The sequence below is a fragment of the Suncus etruscus genome, chromosome 7 (genome assembly GCF_024139225.1).
Source record: "Suncus etruscus isolate mSunEtr1 chromosome 7, mSunEtr1.pri.cur, whole genome shotgun sequence".
Lineage (NCBI taxonomy): Eukaryota > Metazoa > Chordata > Mammalia > Eulipotyphla > Soricidae > Suncus > Suncus etruscus.
Window position 1 is genome coordinate 111,251,983 of NC_064854.1, and position 21,396 is coordinate 111,273,378.

Sequence of the window (21,396 nt, forward strand, 5' to 3'; positions counted from 1 at the left end):
ACATTATTTTTTTTCAAACATATAATTTTATTTTTGCTCTCTTAGATTGTGAGTTTGGGGTTATAATGTTCATCAAGCATTGCCTATAAACAAACCAGAAAAGTAGAATAGATTTTAATATATATCTCAAATTTTTCATTTATAGATAAAGCCAGATATAAAATGAATGCGGCTAAAAGCCTAATCAGAGTTTCTTTACATGTTTATTTTCTTCCCAAGGCAAGATGCACAATCAGCTCACCAGGAGCTAGTTAACCACCTTTTCCCCTTATAAATGCCTTATCAGATTAAATTTTAGAAAGCTGTAGAAACATAAGTTAATCTCAAAGCAAATATAATTATTTTAGAAGTGGCTAAAGAATGTTTTTTCCCTCAGATTGCTTTGTGTACTGCTAAGACATGTTATAATGTACTACAATCTGGGGTCTTGAGGGACAAAGTAATTGTACATGGGTTCTGTTTTATTTTTCTTAATGTTCTTTGACTGTAAATTCAACATTAAGGTGTCAGCAGGGGGCTTTCTTCTGAAAACTCTGTTTTTGGGTGATTGTCCTTCTACTGTAACTTTATCTTGTCCTCTTTGCATCATTGTTCACATATTAAAAAAAGAATTCTGTAATTTGCACCACTAGACATTATGAATTCTGACAATAGAAAACTTGAAGGCCAAAGGATCATCTTGTACATGGAATGAAAATTCATCATTCAAGTTGATCTCGTTTTGGAGGTAGAAATTTCCAAGGTAATATCTGTAACTTTTTTTCCTTTTACGTGTTATTGTCAAAGATTGGAAGGAAAAAATATAGAGGAAAACATACCACAGAAGTGTTTAAGCTGGACATGACGGGGCTGTGGACAGCCATGCATTTGTTGGAAGGCAGTTTGCAAGCTGACATCAGTAACAATACTTCCTTGGGATCCGTTGAGACCTTGACATCAGACAGTCCTTTCGCCCAAGCTGAAGAACCCACCAACCACAAGAACGAAAAGACTACAGTAACGATGAAATCCTACAGAACAAACAAATAAAATAGTAAAAGAAATGTGAATTAAATTAGTGTATAAAGCTATTAAATCAGTGCATAAAACTATTATATTAGTGTAAGAAATTATTTGAGTTTTCAGCATTCTAAAATTCTGTAAATTCTGGACCAAATAAAATTCTGGACCAGAAAAACATGCTATTAAACAAAAGAAAGTTAACTTTATATAATAATAATAATAATAATAATAATAATAATATGTATTCAAGTATTTTTTGTACCAAGGATGATTCTAAATCCTCAAAGTTCTCATAAAAATTTTCTACAACATCTATTTTCTATTTTTATCCATGGTTACATATAGTAATATTAAGAACTAGAATACTTTTAAAAAATATCTTTATTTAAGCACCATGATTACAAACATGTTTATATGGTATTCAGTCATAAAAAGAATACCCCCAACATGCCCACCACCACTGCCCCTCATTTCCCTCCTCCCGCACCCCTACATTAGCTACATTAAGAAGTAGGCATTCAACTTCTCTCACTCATTACCATTGTCATGATGGTTAGTGTAGTTATTACTCTAACTGCACTATATGGGTCTTAAGAAAAATAAATGACATTATTAAAATAATGCCCAGATACAATAGAATGGTTTTCAATGAATAAGAAAAAATTATGAGCATCATCATAGTATCAAACCTAGTCAAACTTGCTCCTATGTACAGGATCTGAACCAATGTCTTATTATGATTTCAAACATTTAAGAGATTTTCTGATCATTAAAGGCTTCCAGATGGCAATAATTTTTCAGTCAATATTTGTTCAATAACAGAACTATGAGTTATATACACTGTATGCCCAGGAATGTGTTCAGTGGGAGACAATAATGGCTGTAATATTTTGAGTGTCTTTCACAGGAAATATTTATGTGAAATTATGTGAAAAATTTTCTAAAAATATTATATTAGACAGTATTTCTTATGCTCATTTTTTTGTCTTTTGGGCCATAACTGGCAATACACAGTGATTACTCTTGGGTCTGCACTCAGGAATCACAGGGTTGGGGGACCATATGGGATGCTGGGAATTGAACTTATATTGGCCACATAGAAGGCACATGCTTTACCCACTGTTCTATGGCTCTGTCCCCTCAAGTGCCTGTTTTAAAGATGCAGAAGAGTAAACTGGACCCAGATATTAAAAAGAAACAATTTTCTCTAAGGGTAAAAAAATTCCTTTATATATCAAAATATTATGCTATCAAGGGAATAAATATTTTCCCCTTTACTACTCTTTACTGTTGTCATCTTGATGACAAGGATGGCACACACAATTGGTTGTGTCAACATACTCAACCATGGTGCTTACCAGTTACACACATGGCTCCCACCTGGGTGAGTGCTTCAGAGACTGTACACTGTTGTGGTGCCTGAGGTTCCAAAGAGTAGAATTATGATCTCTCTAGGATCAAACTCTTGGCCTCAGGTTTTCAGGACAGGAAATCAGGCTCCCAAGTCTAAATAAAGAAACATTACCAAGCTTCTGATACTGAGAGTGCGGCTTCTCTCCCTTAAAACTCAGAGGGGCCTGAGTGATAGCACAGTGGTAGGGCATTTGCCTTGCATGTTCACGACATGGGTCAAACCTGGATTCAATCCTTGGCATCCCATACAAGTCCCCTGAGTCTGCCATGAGCGATTTCTGAGCACAGAGCCAGGAGTAACCTCTGAGCGCTGTCAGATGTGGCCCCCAAACCAATAAGGCCCCCCCAAACCCAAAAACCTAAAAAAAACAACCCAAAACCCAATCAACCAAACAAATAAAAAACCCCAAAAACTCAAAAGGATTTAGGGAGCTGGGATCACTGTCCAAGATGCAAGCCAACTTTAACTAGGGCAATTTATTTTTCATTTTTACCAATTTACTGTAATTATACATATATAAAATATTGATTTCCTAGAGTTAAAAATACATTATTGAAAAGGAAATGCATGTTAACAGAAATATACTTCTTTCTTATTTCTCACTTGGTATAAGCCAAAAGGCCAGGAAGTAACTTATTCTAAATGGTAAGTCCTTCAAATAGAGAACTTTACATGTGTCTCCTATTTAGTCATATATGATTCCATTCACCTACTTAGACTCATCTTCTCTCAGGATGTGACTGATTCATCAAGATTCCATTAGCTACATTATGAAAACTCTTACATTCTAAATATGTAAGATATTGCTTGTCTTTGCAATTGGCTGACCTTGGTTCTAACCATATTACCAAGTATGGTCCCAGGAGCACCACCTGAAGTGATTATCCTAGCAGAGCCAGGAGTGCAGCTGGATGTGGCCCAATAACAACAACATCAAAAACAACAACAGTTGTGACTGGGAAGACTCGACTGCTGTGAAGAATATTCTTGAGTGGCTAGGAGTGGCTGAATCTTCTATTAAATCGATCTTTTATGCATGTCTACTCACCAGTAGACCATTATAATATTGGGTGTTTAAAATGCAGGGTCAATTTGTAATTCATTTTTAATGACACTTTTTATGGCACAGCCACTATAGCATATATGTTTCTAACTTATATACTCATTCTCTTTTTCCTTTTCAAAATTTTTAATTCTTTCATTCTATCTTGTGGTTTTTAAAAAATTATTAGGCACTGTGATTTACAAAAGTTATTTATAGCTGAGTTTCAGGAATATAATGTTCTAACAACAATACTGCCACCATTGTCAACTTTCCTCCACCAATGACCCTGTTTTATTAATTACATCTTGAATTTTCTATATCCTTGCAAGTCACCTTGAGTCAGTTCTAAAATGAAGTGAAGATATGAGACAACAAGTTAACAAATAGACTATCTACAGCTACTTCAACATCAGCAAAAATATTGGTTCTTGTGTGAACATTAAGAATTATCATTATTCTGACTTAGTGATAACTCCTAGCAGGGTCAGGGACATCATATGGGATGCTGGAAATCAAACCTGGGTTGATTGTGAGCAAGTCAAAGGCCTTACCCACTGTACTATCTCTCTGGCTTCAGATGCCCCTCCTGTTACTTTGGGTCATTGATGTAAAATTTTTCTTCGTAATTGATGACCTTGGTAACTATGCCTAAGTTTACCTTTTACAAATTCAGCATGCCTTTTTTTTTTTTTTATCTCTGGTGCATGTAGGCTCCCATATGATATGATAATTCAGTGCAATATCATCATGAGTCTGGTGGAAGTTTGAAGGTAAATCAATTTCACCATATAGAGAATTAGGAAGTACATAGAAGCAGTGTTTCCATGCTAACTAAAACTTTATTTTAGACTGATGAGAAAGACTGAGCTGCCCACTATTCCCTCAGAACTCGTATCAGATGGTAGCTGATACAGTCCCATTTTACAGATGAGGTCAATTGTTGCAGTTCAGCTTGAGAGATGTATTTAGTATTTGAACAGAAAATATGGCTTCAGAACATGTGTTATTAAAATGTGTTCACAAAATTAAATGTGAATATCATTATTTAAGACTATCATTTGTGAAACGATCACTTACAATAGTGTACCTTATAATAATTCTTTTAAATGGCTGTCGTTGAGCCCTATGTACAGATGAGAAACTTAATGTTTAGAACTATGAATTCCATTGCTGGTGATCTCAGAGTCACCAGGTTGCTAAATTTTGGTTGTAATCAGAGTTTGCTGACCTTTAAAGTCTTTCAGTAGAAGGTGAAAGTTAACATATCTCAAACCAGCTTTAATGTGATCAGCACACATCAAACATGGTGTTAGAGAATTTTACATATTTTACCCCAATTCTTCCTCAGCACACCTACTAATTAGTGATATTATCTATTTCACAGAAGAAAAAATGACACTTTACCAAATTAAGTTGATGAGTTGGGCACTAAACTCTTATCTGTTTGACTCCAAATCCCATAGATTATTGGTTCTTTTTGTTGTTGCTTTGTGCTTGTTTTTGTTTTGGCGGGGGATCGCACCCAGCGGCGCTCAGGGGTTACTCCTGGCTCTAATTTTAGAAATCGCTCCTGGAAGGCTCGGGAGACCATAAAGAATGCCAGGATTTGAATCACAGTCCTTCTGCATGCAAAGCAAACACCCTGCCTCTGTGCTGTCTCTTTGGCCCAGATTATGGGTTCTTTCCCCCAATCTTGTGTCCAATATTATCTCCCAACAATAGGCTATAAAAGTAGCAGTTCTCAAAATGGAGTAGGGGCCATCTGATACCAGCCTCAAATCTTTTTTCAGTCACCAGGTGGTTTATATTCCTTTCTCTGCACTGTCTAGCTTCTTTTATTTACTGCTGAAAAATACACTACTGTCACACTGTCATTAATCAGGACTTTGCAAAATGAGAGATGCAGGCGATACTGACATTTTTTTGTTAAAAGACCTGGGTAAAAAAATATCTATCATTATGTTTCATCTGCGAGGATGACTCTGGAGTCAATGTAGGATTTTGTTTCTGCTCTTAAATTTGATTTTGATTGACACACTGCATTTTTTTCTTCACTTCTGTTCTAAGAGAACTTTATCCATTTATTTGTAGGTGCTAGCAGTAGATGGGAAGTTTCTTGTTTCTTATTTTTAACTTTTCCAATGAAAAGAAACCTTTAAAATGTTCTCTACATCTTTCTCTATAGCAGAGACTCCGTAGTAGAGACATAGACAATTGATTAATATTGTTAGTGCTAAGGTTTTTAATATTCTTTCTTTCTTTTTATTTAAACAATGTGGTTTACAAAGTTGTTCACAATACATTTACTTTTGGCCTTCAGTGTTTCAACACAATTCCTACCATCAAGTTTAACATTCCTTCCACCATTGTCTCCACTTTAGCCCCCTCCACCAAGACTGCCCTTATGGTTGATACAAATAATTTTGTTTGCTACAATGGATGGTAATAGAATTATTAAAAACACCTAAAAATGTGTAAAACATTTCCTTTTGGTTTTTGGGTCAGCCAGCTATGAATATATACTGTTTATTGTTATTACTACTTTCATGATAAAAAAAGAGTTTAACTTTTTTTTTTCTTTTTGGGCCACACCCTCTGACGCTCAGGGGTTACTCCTAGCTCTGTGTTCAGAAATCACTCCTGGATGGCTCTGGGGGCCAGGATTCAAAGCACTGACCATCCTGGCTTGGCTGTGTGCAAGGCAAATGCCCTATCACTGTACTACCTCTCTGGGCCTGTGTAAAACTTTTTTTTACAACATTTCCTTTTTGTTTTAAATTATATAGATAATGGTTTTGGGGCCACACCTGGCAGCACTCAGGGATTACTCCTGGCTCTGTGCTCAGAAATCACTCCTGGAAGGTTTAGGGGACCATATGAAATGATAAGGCTCAAACCCAGGCCTGTCTTGGGTTGACTGTATGCTAGGAAAATGCCCTAGTATTATGCTATCACTCTGGCCCCTAATTATATTTATTTTAAATTGCAGTTATTCACCTTAAAATATACTTGATATAATTATTTTTGTATAAGAAAACATCGTGGGTATATATTAAAAAATACAAGTCTATACTAGTTAGAATTGCGATTTATTTGGGTTATTCTGCTAGCAAAAGGAGATTTAATAAATCTATATTTATTGGGAATTTTGGTGACTCACACAACTGCTAAGGTATTAGTTCTCTGCATTTTTTTTTTCAATTGAAACCTACTCCCTCTTAGAAAACTAAGCAATTAAGTGGGTCCAAGCAGAACAGAGATCTTAGCTGGATCTATTTATATACCCAAATACTGACAGAAAAGTATTCATGCCTTTCTGGACCCTTACATGCAAGAAGTCTACAAATGTAGGAAACAACCAGTTTTAAACCAGTGTTTAGTGTTTCCAGGTAAATTGTTAGCTTATAGAGAAAATAACATTTTTTTTTACATAGTTGGTTATTGGTTTTGTTACATCCACAATTTAGGCAGGCATAGAAACCAGTAAGTTGTCAAAAATCTTGTACCCAAGAAGCAAGGCAATCAGTTTGTATATCTTAAACATAAATATGAAAATGCACACTTGTAGTTTTGTCAGTAATAAATAAGAAAATGTGGAAATAAATTTGAAAATGTTTGTTGAACATAATATCAATTATTTTCATTTATAAATATACATATATATTTTACACTTCCCACAAATTGGGAAACTAGTGAAAATGAACTAGATTAAAATCAATTAAATGAAAGTGCCAAGATTTAGGCAATTATCCATCAGCTTTTTCAACTTGACATGAAACATCTGGGTATTGTAAACATCTGGAGAATATCAGCTGTGTTAGGCAGTGTATAGATAAATCAGTAGAAAACTTGAAGTCAGAGCAGTAAGAATATAAATTCAATTCTTTGTTTGCTTGTGTATTTTTGTTTTTTTGTTTTTTTGTTTTTATTTTTTTATTTATTTATTTTTTTATTTAAACACCTTGATTACATACATGATTGTGTTTGGGTTTCAGTCATGTAAAGAACGCCACCCATCACCAGTGCAACATTCCCACCACCAATGTCCCAAGTCTCCCTCCTCCCCACCTAACCCCTGCCTGTACTCTAAACAGGCTCTCCATTTCCCTCATACATTCTCATTATTAGGAAAGTTCAGAATGTAGTTATTTCTCTAGTTAAACTCATCACTCTTTGTGGTGAGCTTCCTGTGGTGAGCTGGAACTTCCAGCTCTTTTCTCTTTTGTGTCTAAAAATTATTATTGCAAGAATGTCTTTCATTTTTCTTAAAACCCATAGATGAGTGAGACCATTCTGTGTTTTTCTCTCTCTCTCTGGCTTATTTCACTCAGCATAATAGATTCCGTGTACATCCATGTATAGGAAAATTTCATGACTTCATCTCTCCTGACAGCTGCATAATATTCCATTGTGTATATGTACCACAGTTTCTTTAGCCATTCATCTGTTGAAGGGCATCTTGGTTGTTTCCAGAGTCTTGCTATGGTAAATAGTGCTGCAATGAATATGGGTGTAAGGAAGGGGTTTTTGTACTGTATTTTTGTGTTCTTAGGGTATATTCCTAGGAGTGGTATAGCTGGATCATATGGGAGCTCGATTTCAAGTTTTTGGAGGAATCTCCATATCGCTTTCCATAAAGGTTGAACTAGACGGCATTCCCACCAGCAGTGGATAAGAGTTCCTTTCTCTCCACATCCCCGCCAACACTGTTTATTCTCATTCTTTGTGATGTGTGCCATTCTCTGTGGTGTGAGGTGGTATCTCATCGTTGTTTTGATTTGCATCTCCCTGATGATTAATGATGTGGAGCACTTTTTCATGTGTCTTTTGGCCATTTGTATTTCTTTTTTGTCAAAGTGTCTGTTCATTTCTTCTCCCCATTTTTTGATGGGATTAGATGTTTTTTTCTTGTAAAGTTCTGTCAGTGCCTTGTATATTTTGGAGATTAGCCCCTTATCTGATGGGTATTGGGTGAATAGTTTCTCCCACTCAGTGGGTGGCTCTTGTATCCTGGGCACTATTTCCTTTGAGGTGCAGAAGCTTCTCAGCTTAATATATTCCCATCTGTTAATCTCTGCTTTCACTTGCTTGGAGAGTGCAGTTTCCTCCTTGAAGATGCCTGTAATGTCCTGGAGTGTCTTGCCTATGTGCTGTTCTATATATCTTATGGTTTTGGGGCTGATATCGAGGTCTTTAATCCATTTGGATTTTACCTTCGTACATGATGATAGCTGGGGGTCTAAGTTTAATTTTTTGCAAGTGGCTATCCAATTGTGCCAACACCACTTGTTGAAGAGGCTTTCCCTGCTCCATTTAGGGTTTCCTGCTCCTTTATCAAAAATTAGTTGATTGTATGTCTGGGGAAAATTTTCTGAGTATTCAAGCCTATTCCACTGATCTGAGGGTCTGTCCTTATTCCAATACCATGCTGTTTTGATAACTATTGCTTTGTAGTACAGTTTAAAGTTGGGGAAAGTAATTCCTCCCATATTCTTTTTCCCAATGATTGCTTTGGCTATTCGAGGGTGTTTATTGTTCCAAATGAATTTCAAAAGTGTCTGATCCACTTCTTTGAAGAATGTCATGGGTATCTTTAGAGGGATAGCATTAAATCTGTATAATGCCTTGGGGAGTATTGCCATTTTGATGATGTTAATCCTGCCAATCCACGAGCAGGGTATGCATTTCCATTTCCACGTGTCCTCTTTTATTTCTTGGAGCAGAGTTTTATAGTTTTCTCTGTATAGGTCCTTCACATTTTTAGTCAAGTTGATTCCAAGATATTTGAGTTTGTGTGGCACTATTTTGAATGGGGTTGTTTTCTTAATGTCCATTTCTTCCTTATTACTGTTGGTGTATAGAAAGGCCATTGATTTTTGTGTGTTAATTTTGTAGCCTGCCACCTTGCTATATGAGTCTATTGTTTCTAGAAGCTTTTTGGTAGAGTCTTTAGGGTTTTCTAAGTAGAGTATCATGTCATCTGCAAACAGTGAGAGCTTGACTTCTTCCTTTCCTATCTGGATTCCCTTGATATCTTTTTCTTGCCTAATCGCTATAGCAAGTACTTCCAGTGCTATGTTGAATAGGAGTGGTGAGAGAGGACAGCCTTGTCTTGTACCAGAATTTAGAGGGAAGGCTTTTAGTTTTTCTCCATTGAGGATAATATTTGCCATTGGCTTGTGGTAGATGGCTTCAACTAGATTGAGAAAGGTTCCTTCCATTCCCATCTTGCTGAGAGTTTTGATCAAGAATGGGTGTTGGACCTTATCAAATGCTTTCTCTGCATCTATTGATATGATCATGTGGTTTTTATTTTTCTTGTTATTGATGTTGTGTATGATGTTGATAGATTTACGGATGTTAAACCAGCCTTGCATTCCTGGGATGAAACCTACTTGATCATAGTGGATGATCTTCTTAATGAGGCATTGAATCCTATTTGCCAGGATTTTGTTGAGGATCTTTGCATCTGCATTCATCAGCGATATTGGTCTGTAATTTTCTTTTTTTGTAGCATCTCTGTCTGGTTTAGGTATCAAGGTGATGTTGGCTTCATAAAAGCTATTTGGAAGTGTTTCCGTTTGTTCAATTTCATGAAAGAGTCTTGCCAGGATTGGTAGTAGTTCCTCTTGGAAAGTTTGAAAGAATTCATTAGTGAATCCATCTGGGCCTGGGCTTTTGTTTTTCGGCAGACCTTTGATTACCATTCTAATTTCATCTATGGTGATGGGGGTGTTTAGATGTGTATTTTTGTTTTTATAGCCCACATCTGGTGATGAATAGGGGTTAATCTCCAGCTCTGCTCTCAGGATTCTCTCTTGGCAGTTCTCCGAGGACCATATGAGATACTGAAGATTGAACCTAGGTTGGCCATGTGCATAGCAAATGCTTGCTTATTGTGCTTTTGCTCTGACCCTGTAGATTCATTTCTTAGATGGATGTGATGTGTCTATTTTGTCAACAAAATGGTTTTTGTCATATATATAAATATAAAGGGAATATAAAATAGGAGTTGTGTATGCAATATCCTTGTCTTTCTCTTGCACACACTTCAATTATTTAAGTCTTATGAATAATTATTAGCTTGTTATTAGTTAGAAGTAAAAATATTTATTAGGATATTTATTTTTAGGGGGATCACATCTCATAGTACTGGGGCAGGGGCCTGGGCAGGATTGGGCAGAGCTCGGCAGGGCTTGACACGCTTGAAAAACCCACATTTGTTCTTTCCCTCAATGGAAAGAAGTAGAGGCTTGAAAAATATCAGATAATCCAAAGCTCTCTTTTAATTCCCCTAGATATTTTAAGCTGCCCTCACAATCAAATAATATTTTAAAAATAAAAACATTTATAAGAAAAGAAAATAAGTGGATGGAACCCAAGGGCAAAGTGGTCTCAGGAGCATTAAGTTAAAAAAATAAAGGTCAAATCTAAATACCCAAATTAAAGTCAATGACAATAGACTCAAGAGACCCAAACTTTAACAAGCTATACACAAAATGGATCTGTTATACTAGCAGTCAGGGGGCTAAAGGTGGTAGTAGGGGATGCATGCTGGGAACTATGGTGGAGGGAGGTCAACATTGGTGGTGGGAGTGGTACTAATACTAATTCACTGTCACTATATGCCTGAAATACAACAATGAAGGATTTATAAGTTACTATTGTCTCAATAAAATTTTAAAAGGGCAAAATATAGAAAAATACACTTATTGTGAGGTCATCGTTCAAGTAAGATATGCTGAGAAATTATGTCTCAAAATGCTGTCAAATCTTTTCAGGTGTTGTCTTCAGACCAAGTATGCTTCACTTTGAACACATTCTGTGTTTTCTTGGCTTCACCTTTACTGAAATTTGGAGTGGGGAGGGGGAAAGGAGAGCACTTCTTCCACCTCCAGAATTATGTAATAGTAGAGTGGGAAGGAACTGCTGAGATAAAGCCAAGCTGTCAAATACTCCTTTGAAAACATAATCCTATTATTAACTTACTATTCTACACTAGTGATATCTCCTAGATAGAACATGGAAGAATTGACAGATATGGCTGGAAATAATGTAATGGAGTCAAACTGATTATGGATTTAAGATTTTTTTTCTTGCTTCATTGTGCACTACTGTAACATGCTATAGGACTGCCTACTCCTAGGTTGTTATGATTAAAACCAAATAAAAGTAGTTAGAGGAGACTGGACTAATTTTCTTTTTATACTAATAGTTGTAATACTGATAGTTGTAAAAATGATATGATCTTCCAGTGACATGCTTTGTTATGAACAAGAATATTTCACCGGGCCGGAGAGATAGCATGGAGGTAAGGCATTTGCCTTTCATGCAGGAGGTCATCGGTTCGAATCCCGGCGCCCCATATGGTCCCCCGTGCCTGCCAGGAGCAATTTCTGAGCCTGGAGCCAGGAATAACCCCTGAGCACTGCCGGGTGTGACCCAAAAACCACAAAAAAAAAAAAAAAAAGAATATTTCACCAAGAATTCAGATTGTAATTCTCCAAGATTTTGTTTCAACACACATTCTGATGTTATTTTGAGAATAGTGTCATTTTTCTGAGGTTAACTAAATGTGGCCAAAATCTTGCTTATCCAGTCTAAAACTGAGTCAGGCATGCTTTATGAGTCAGCAACAATTCTATTTTTTACAGAAGTGTGTGTGTGTGTGTGTGTGTGTGTGTGTGTGTGTGTGTGTGTGAGAGAGAGAGAGAGAGAGAGAGAGAGAGAGAGAGAGAGAGAGAGAGAGAGAGAGAGAGAGAGCATGTGTGAATGTTTCGTTTGGTTGTAATACATGATTGGAAAAGAACTAGGATAATTGTGTTGAGTTGTAAAGTCATCGAAGATGTTCTGCCAGGGTGAACAAACCACTTTTTTGATGAATGAAACCCTTGATTTCTATAGTCTCAGCATTTAATATTATTTAATTCTGTTCACATGCTGTTCTCTTTCACTGGATGGCAAGGATTTTGGAGATGATATTGCCTTAAACTCATTTGAGAAGATTTGGGGAAAATTTTTCAGTACAAGTTCCTAGTGCCCACCAAATATCTGGCGATATGATTGTGTATGTGTTCCCATAAAATGCAAGTAGAGACTTTATATTTGACAGAGTAACTTGAAGTAAAAAAAATACTTGAATTGAAAAACATTTCTATTTTCCCTAATAATTTCAAAGTCATAAAAAACTTATCACATTGTCTTATGATAAAAATAAAGCGTTTTCTTATTTTTATTTATATATGACTTCCTTCCTTGTATGTCCTTTTAAATGGCTAGATTTGAAAACCTAAGCATAATTTTAGAACAGGCATAATATGTTGGATTTGACCTTTGGCAATTGTGAGAAACTTTCTGTTTAGGGGAATCATTATGATTATACTTCACACTTTCCACCCACATTTTTTTTTTGCAAGTGAGCAAGCAGTGTTAGCAGAGTTAGGTTCATGAAAAGAGCTGCTATTTTTCAAGCATTCCTTATGCCTTTCTAGAATTGAAGACCCATTATTCTGTCATATATCAACCCATCTGTCAGCCAGCAACAGATGGTTAGGATGAAGAACTTCTGAAATACCAAGGAGGAAATTATACTGCACTTCACCATCCACCGCTGAAATTCAGTCAAACTTCAGCGATTTCTTTTTCCACTTTCCCACTCGGTGTACAAAGTAAAAATGAGGGAAAATATTGCGTTGTAGTTACAAATGAGAAGCCATTCCTCTTAAAAGATGTTGGCTTGACTCTGGTAGAGATGATAGACATGGGTTTGAGAATTAGTTAAATTGCTACTTCCCCAACTTTGGTAATTTATTTGCACTTGTTATCCTTTATCTCTTTAACTGAGATAGCAGAGAATTAATAATCTGCTTTACAGTTATAGAACAAGAATGAAAAAAAAAGAATGTGTGATCTTGTGCAATTTGATACTGATGTATATACTGATGAGATGTAATTTTGGAGGGGTTGTTTATTTGGGGATAAGGCACACTTGGCAATACTTAGGAGCTACTCCTGGCTTGGTGCTCATCTGTTGCAAATGGCAATGTTTAGGAAATTATATAGTATCAGGGATTAAAGTTAAGCCTCCTGGACATGAAGCACATGTTCCAGCCCATTTAATTTCTCTGGCTTAGTAGAATCATTATTTCACCATCAATTTTTCTATTTTTACCCCTTTCTTATCTATTCATTTATTCCAGAACAAAATACTCTGTGCCAAAGCTTGAGAGATAACTGAGCTATTAATGGGTACCTTCACTGGCACCAAGCACCCAGAACCACCAGGAGTAGCCCCAGTATCTTCAGTTCCGCTAGCACATTGTAGGTCTGTTCACTCTCTTGTGCCTGATTACCTCAGAAATGGCCTCTTGTCCCTGGAGTATATTGCTTGGGAAGTTCCCTAGCTATTAGTCTTTGCAAGATTTAGGCTGATGCTTAAGAATAGAAAGAATAGAAAGAAGCTAGACATGAAAATGCTGTGGATGAAGCCAGGTGTGTGACTGACCATCAGTAATGTCTATTGTGCAAGAGTGTAATTTACACTGTGTGGAGTGCTATGTGATGTTTGGTGTGTATGAAAAGAATGAATTGGGGGCCCGGAGAGATAGCAGAGCGGCGTTTGCCTTGCAAGCAGCCGATCCAGGACCAAGGTGGTTGGTTCGAATCCCGGTGTCCCATATGGTCCCTCGTCTGCCAGGAGCTATCTCTGAGCAGACAGCCAGGAGTAACCCCTGAGCACCGCTGGGTGGCCCAAAAACCAAAAAAACAAAAACAAAAAACAAACCCCCCCCAAAACAAAACAAAACAAACACAAAAAGAAAAGAAAAGAATGAATTGGGAGACAAAAGGGACTAAAATCATTGTTCTCTAGGGAGAGGCCTCTTTTTTCTAAGACTGGCTGGACTGAAGTCTGTTACTTGAGATCGCCAAAAGAGTGATAATATGTTTTCTGGGTTCTTCTTTTCAGTCTGAATTAGAAAATTATTTGTGATATTTTTAACAGTTCTGTCTGGACATCAATATTAATTGAGTTAGAACTTATGTTTTGTTTGCTTGAGTTTGCTGAGGCCACTTATTTTTGTTAGTTCTAACAGAATTTTGATTTACAACTGTTAGATTTTAACATTCATAGTTAATTTTTTTCTAAGAAAAAAAAAAAGAAATCTTGAGGGAGTGTAGTCTTCTCCCCAGGGGCATTGTTTAAAAGAGTTGGTATAGGAGATAATGGTGAACCTGAAAATTTTGAAAGTCACAAAGTAACTTTCCACTCTAGTTATTAATCATGAGTCATTTAATCATGGGTCGGCCAACTGGTACAGATTAGCCCACAGCTATGACAAGGTTGAAAACCCTGTTGCTAGAACTGAACATTGGCAAAACATTTCCTGCTCATCCAGTGGAAATGCAGATCCTGAAGTAGGCAATTCTGAAGTAGCTCTAAGAGTCTGAGTTTTTCATAAGCTTCCAGCAGGGTCAAGTTGACAGGGGCACATTGAGAAACAAGATCCTAGCCTAGAGAGAATTTTTTTCTATATAAATTTTCTAGTCTTCTCCAGCATCTACTTCTCTCAGGGGTTTGAGAGGGTTTACCCCTCTTAAAAAGTTTTCCCACGCACTTCTGCATATATATATTCTGTCTAACTTTCTAATAGGTAGGTCTTTGCCTACCAATTCAATTCTAAGATAATCCTCCCCCCCATTTGAAACATTGAATTATTTCTACACATTAGGTATTGTACTGAGCACTAACCGCCTTTATACTCATTGTAAAGTAGGTGCTATTAATACCATTAATTAATAGATGAAATTAAAGAGGCACAGAAAGGTGAAGTAAATTGTCCATGGCTATCCAGTTAGAAAGTGGTAAAACCAGGACACAAACATAATTTGAACTGCACCAAAGCTTTGTTGAGATTATTCCTTGATAGAATTGTGACAAATATATTTTATGGTTGCAGTGGCAAACATGCTAGTGTTTCATCTAATAGTAAAAATAGAGAGAGAGACAGACAGACAGATAGACAGAGTGTAAAAACTCTCATCAAGTAAAGAAGAAACACATAAATGCTTTTTTTCTTTCTTTTGTCCAAATTGCCTGGCTGATTAAACCTGTGACTGCATATGCAAGGATTATGACCAAAATGATTAAAACACTTAATTCAACTGAATCTTGCCAGAATCTGATTATTGCATAGTTACGCTATGTGGGCACCACTTGACCTGTGCCTATAAAATCTGTTTTAATGTAATATCATTATGTGCCATAATGTATCCTGTTGATAAGAAATGAGCTATTAAAAAAGTGAAGGCTCCTTGTAAGTTATTCTTAGTCACAGAGACCCCAATTCCATACAATGTGAAAGAAAATAGCTGAAAACGTAATAATCTTGTACTAGCTTGTAGAAATACCTCTTTTAAATGTCACTTATAAAACCAATGCTTAAAACAGTATTTCCATTATTTCACAAATAAAACCTAATTGAAAGTGTGACTTGTTAGCATTAAGAGACTTGTATCTGGAGGTTGAGAAAGCCAAATCTTATTTATTTGATTTAGGAAATTATTCCCATTTTATCTGTGATCCATAGCAAACAGTATTGAATCTGTTGGTATAAACTTGAGAAAAAAGAATTTTGGAAGTACTGCAGTGCTTTGATGAATTTTGGGAATGTAAAGGTAGCCCTATAATATCTGCTTAGGTAATCGTGTGTAGCAGAAGTTTAAAAGAAATCCACACCTGCAATAACAATAACCTTTTAAAACGTGTTGGAAACATAGAGACAATCACACACAGGGAGATCTGTTATGAAGTCTTTCTGTAATGAGAAAATTGCCAAGAGGTGAACAAATCTTCAAGAAGCCTTTCAAGTCTCTCCGAGAGAGGTATTCTTGCCTTTTATCTTCTTGTGCACACACAAAATTGTAGGCTTGTTATTTAGTGGCTGTGTAGGAAAAATTCCAGTACCTTTGAAGACTGGAATTACTTCAGTTCAGGGAGTTTCTCACTGCAAAATCACACAGGAGCTGCGAGAGCACATACTGCTGTGTTGATGCTTTTTGATAGGACAGCAGACAGACTGCCCGCAGAGTGGAAAATTTGGTTCTTGTCTCTCATTTTATTTATGTGGGTGTGTGTGTGATTTCTTAGCTTTCTGGTAAACACATATCATCAAGTGATCATATGTCAAATGCACACACAGTGTGTTCCACTATGTTGTTGGTATGCAACAGTTTGAGTTTATCTTATTTTGTTTTAGAAGCAGCCGCCTCTTCACTTATTCTGATTTTCAAATAATGTCCCCCTTCTGTCTCTTTTAACTAGGGTTCTCTTGTGTCATTTTATGAAGTATCAATTTGAAAAAAGACACTTAAGGCTCAGATAAATCCTTTATATATCTTAATACATAGCTTCTTGCCCATTCTCAGGAGAGTGGAAGAAATATATCTCTTAGAGTTCCCATCTCTTTTCCCCCCATTTTTGGTGATGGTGGTTGGGAAAGGCACAGTCAGCAGTGCAATACTTACTCCTGGCTCTGTGCTCAGGAGTTATATCTGGTAGAACTTGAGAGACCATATGGGATATTGGGGTTCGAATCTTGACCATATGCAAGGCAAAAGCCCTACCTGCAATACTATTGCTCCAATTCCTCCCTTTTATTTTTAAAGAACTTCAAACCCTCTCAGTCTCAGTTTCCTTCTCTTTAGGAAGATAATTAGGAAGATAATACTTATTTCACAAACTTTGTGAGGACTGAGTGAGATATTATTATATATATATAAAACAGTCCTTCCAGGATCAAAATCTTGTCAGCATTATTTACAGGTGTACTGGACATGGGCCAGAATTGTTTAACCAAGTGACTAATGTGTCAAAAGTAATTTTCAAAGCAAGTTTCCGAAGAGGTGAGGCCTTTCTGGAAAGTATAGATGCTGTATATCAACTCATTTTCCTAAAATGAGAACACTCCACTTGGTTTCAGGACTAGAAATGAAGTTAAACTAGTTATGACACTCTTTAATAAAAGTTGACATTTAGGTTAATGCTTTGGTTTCTTGGAAGCTAAACAACAGCTGCCTGGTCAAATTTCTTTCAGTGTGATACCTTGTACCTGGCTTTTGTTGGCATTTCTTTCTACTTTATTCTGAGAATGATACGACTATTTAAATCCCCTTGTGACTTAGTGTTTGTCTTGCTCTGAGCAAAGAATTGTCACTAGAATGTTTTTCTATAATATTTTCCATCCATTTTTATTGTTCCAGGTCATTTAATTTTGATGTATTTGGTTAAGAAATCCAATCTTTTCTACAGATACTACCATGTTTGCCAAATCACTTGCATTTCTCAATGTACACACAGTTTCTCTAGACAATCAGAACTTTCTCAAAATTGTGAATTCTAATCTGAAGACATTTTAATGAGCTTTGCTCATAAAAAGAAATTAGAGAACTTTATTTCTAATATATACTTAAAAATTTTAAGTGCAAAAATGAATGAGAACTAATTTCACCTTAGCCATTAGAGAGCTCTATTTATAAGCATGCATGGAAAGACTTTTTAAATGGAAATTCATAATGCATTTTTAATAATTAAAATTAGAAGTGTCATTACCCGACCATAGGTTTCATATTAAAAACTAAGAAATATCAGAGAGTATTCTTCCTTAACCCGATAGACCATATTTTTTTGTTTATTCCTAAATAAGTGGAACCAACCTCAGAAAGAATTTGAAATTACTTCTGTGTTTCTTCTCAGAAATGATAAATCAGTCAGATATTACAGGACAATAAAAATTGTAAAAGGAGCACAAAATCAGTAGGCACTATTCATCATTTTCTTTCTTTCTTTCTTTCTTTCTTTCTTTCTTTCTTTCTTTCTTTCTTTCTTTCTTTCTTTCTTTCTTTCTTTCTTTCTTTCTTTCTTTCTTTCTCTTTCTTTCTTTCTTTCTTTCTTTCTTTCTTTCTTTCTTTCTTTCTTTCTTTCTTTCCTTTCTTTCTTTCTTTTCTTTCTTTTTCTTTCTTTCTTTTCTTTTTTTTTTTTGGTTTTTTTTTTTTTTTTTGATTTTTGGGCCACACCCGTCTGACGCTCAGGGGTTACTCCTGGCTATGTGCTCAGAAATTGCCCCTGGCTTGGGGGGACCATATGGGACGCCGGGGGATCGAACCGTGGTCCTTCCTTGGCTAGCGCTTGCAAGGCAGACACCTTACCTCCAGCGCCACCTACCCGGCCCCTCTTTCTTTCTTTTTTTCTCATTCCATGCCATCTATTTATTAACTAAACTTCAAGACACTGGGAAAATAGTGAATGAAAGCCTCCAAAACTCTCTTGTTCCTTTAGAATAATTTTTTTGTTTAGGAGATATACAGGGAACAAGGAAAATAAGTATGAAGTGGTTTGGACAACGATACAATGGGCAAAAAATAGTGCAGAAACAAAGGGTATTAAATGACAAGATGGGAAAGTGACTGTTGAAGTGATAGTGGAGTTAAAAATGGGTGGTGAAATATGAGGTGAAGTGGCCAGGGAAATCTTATTGAGAAGAGATCACCTGTGGAAAATAAACAAGTCAGTTATGTGAATGTCTAGGTGAAGTCTTCCAGGCAGAGGAAGGGTAATTTGTGCTCTAAGATGGGAGTAATTTAGAATAACAATGTTGGTTTTTTCTGTAATAACTGAATGGCAGGTTTTACCATTTGAATTGGAGACCCTTTAAAAGGCATGTTAATTGTACATTTTCTATTTTAGGTCAACTGAATTCAGAGAAAGATAATTTTTGGATTTAGGGGCCGGAGTGGTAAGTGGTAAGGCATCTGCATTGCCCGCACTAGCCTAGGACAGACCGAAGTTTGATCCCCCAGCTTCCCATATGGTCCCCCAAGCCAGGAGATTTTTTCTGAGCACATAGATAGATAATGGAGTTCGGTAGGAAATATAGTCACACTTTCAACAACACAAGAGTCTGGTTCAGGAAAATGGATTCAAGGAATTCAAAATGGATTTCTCCTTAAAGGTTGTGCACACAATGATTTTTCAATAACGGTTGTTGAATTCAATTAGGAAGATTTCCGTTTCTAAGATAGAAAGATAAACATGCAGACAGCATTAAAGCATTGCATTTAACAAGCCACCTGCTGCTCCCTAGTTCACAGTTTACCTTACAACTGAGTGCGAGAATTCTATTTGCATAACCATCTGTTTTATAAATTGCCAACAGGCCCAGATTTGCCCAGCAATTGCATTAATACACCATACTTTTTAGTTCTTCATACTGAGCCCTTGTAATAGGATCTGTCTCTGACAGTTTAGAGCAGAGATTTAAAACAAGTTCAACCAGTTTGACAATCTGTAAAAAAAATAAAATTGCCATTTAGAAGTAGAGTCAACATAGAAATGAGCTGTCAATAGTGGTGGGTTTCTGAGTTCCACCTTTGCCCTGGTGGGTATGCTCTTAATAATTGGGAAAATGCAAATAATATGTTTCTTTTGTGTGCCGGAGATTCTGTGGTCTGGCCTGACATACTGTTAGAGTCTAACAGTTAGACAGAATGATGCCATAATTTTAAGTACATCAGGCAGTTGTCTTTGAAACATGGAAAGTCATTCCAACTGAGACTTCCTTCCTAACTTTGGGGGAGGGAAATGGCCAACAACTTTCTAAAATTAACACCAATTCCTTTATGCTTATACCAATTACCATCTGGTGTTGGTTGTACATACTCATAGAAAGCCAACTGGAATAGAGTTCATCATTTTATTCTGTGACATTTTATTCTGAAAGGTCTGCTTATTATCAAGCTCACATCCAGAGTTGTGAAATCTCTAAGTCTCTGCAGGGGTGAAGAATGCTGTTGACCTTTTGGGATGGAAGACCTGCTTAATCTATCTCGAAAAATATTGTTGGGAGATTTCTCCGTAGAAGCAGCATGTTTCATGGGACTATGGAAAAAGAAAGTTATTTCACCTAAAGTTAATGACCTAAAGTTACTCTATTATTTTTTGTTTGTTTGTTTGTTTATTTTTTGGACCAGACCTGGTGACGCTCAGGGGTTACTCCTGACTATGTGCTCAGAAAAAATCTCCTGGCTTGGGGGACCATATGGGAAGCTGGGGGATCAAACTTCGGTCTGTCCTAGGCTAGTGCGGGCAATGCAGATGCCTTACCACTTACCACTCCGGCCCCTAAATCCAAAAATTGCTTAAAATAAAACCATGATGCTTTTGATCATAAAAAATACATTTTTACTTTCACAATAACTGCACAGAAGTCTATTTTGTTTTTAACTGAAATGGAGTTATTTGAAGGAAGAAAAATGAAAAGTTAACCTGAAGCCTGAGTGACTTTTTCAATGTGTATACCTGAAGAAGTCACAAACTGTACTTTTATTATTTACTTAACATTTTATCAACTCAACTTGCTTTCAGCCTTCTGATGCTTCCAACAAAGTAAGTAATCTTGCTTTTGAAGATCATTCTACCTATTCAAAGAATAAGGAGCCTACAACTTTCACTTAATTTCCATGATTTTCTTTGAGTAACCTGCTAAAAGGTCTGAATATTATTTCTTCTGCAAAGCTTTTTCCTACTCTCCTAGGAAAGATGTATTTTATCTTTCTCTAAAATCATGACATTGTGGAAACCTCAACTATAGCTTGGAAAAACCTCAGAACTATTTTCTGAAAAAGATTTTTTTTTTCTTTTACAATTTTTAGCTGGTCCCTCAGCAGGGAGAGCCTAAAGATGTCTGAACAAGACTGACAGGCCAAGAATACAACCTGGAGAAATCAACATTTTGGTTGTAAAATCAGGGGGTAGGGGGCCTTGAATAAAGAATAATCTGGAAGGCTGAAAAAATTAATGAGAATGAGGGTTACTTAAGAAGCTAAAGAACTTCTGGGTACAGGGTACTTGGTAGAGTATGAGTATGGAGTGGGGGCATAG

The 21,396-nt window shown here is 36.4% G+C and overlaps 1 protein-coding gene across 2 annotated transcripts in view; it reads right to left on the reverse strand.

Annotated features, from left to right (window-relative positions):
• SYNPR (synaptoporin) overlaps positions 1-21,396 on the reverse strand; it is a 360,846-nt gene that overhangs the window by 5,177 nt on the left and 334,273 nt on the right. For both annotated transcript variants that reach the window (XM_049777116.1, XM_049777117.1), the window contains one exon: positions 819-1,010. In XM_049777116.1, coding sequence (XP_049633073.1) covers positions 819-1,010 — 192 coding nt within the window. The remainder of the gene's footprint in view (positions 1-818; positions 1,011-21,396) is intronic.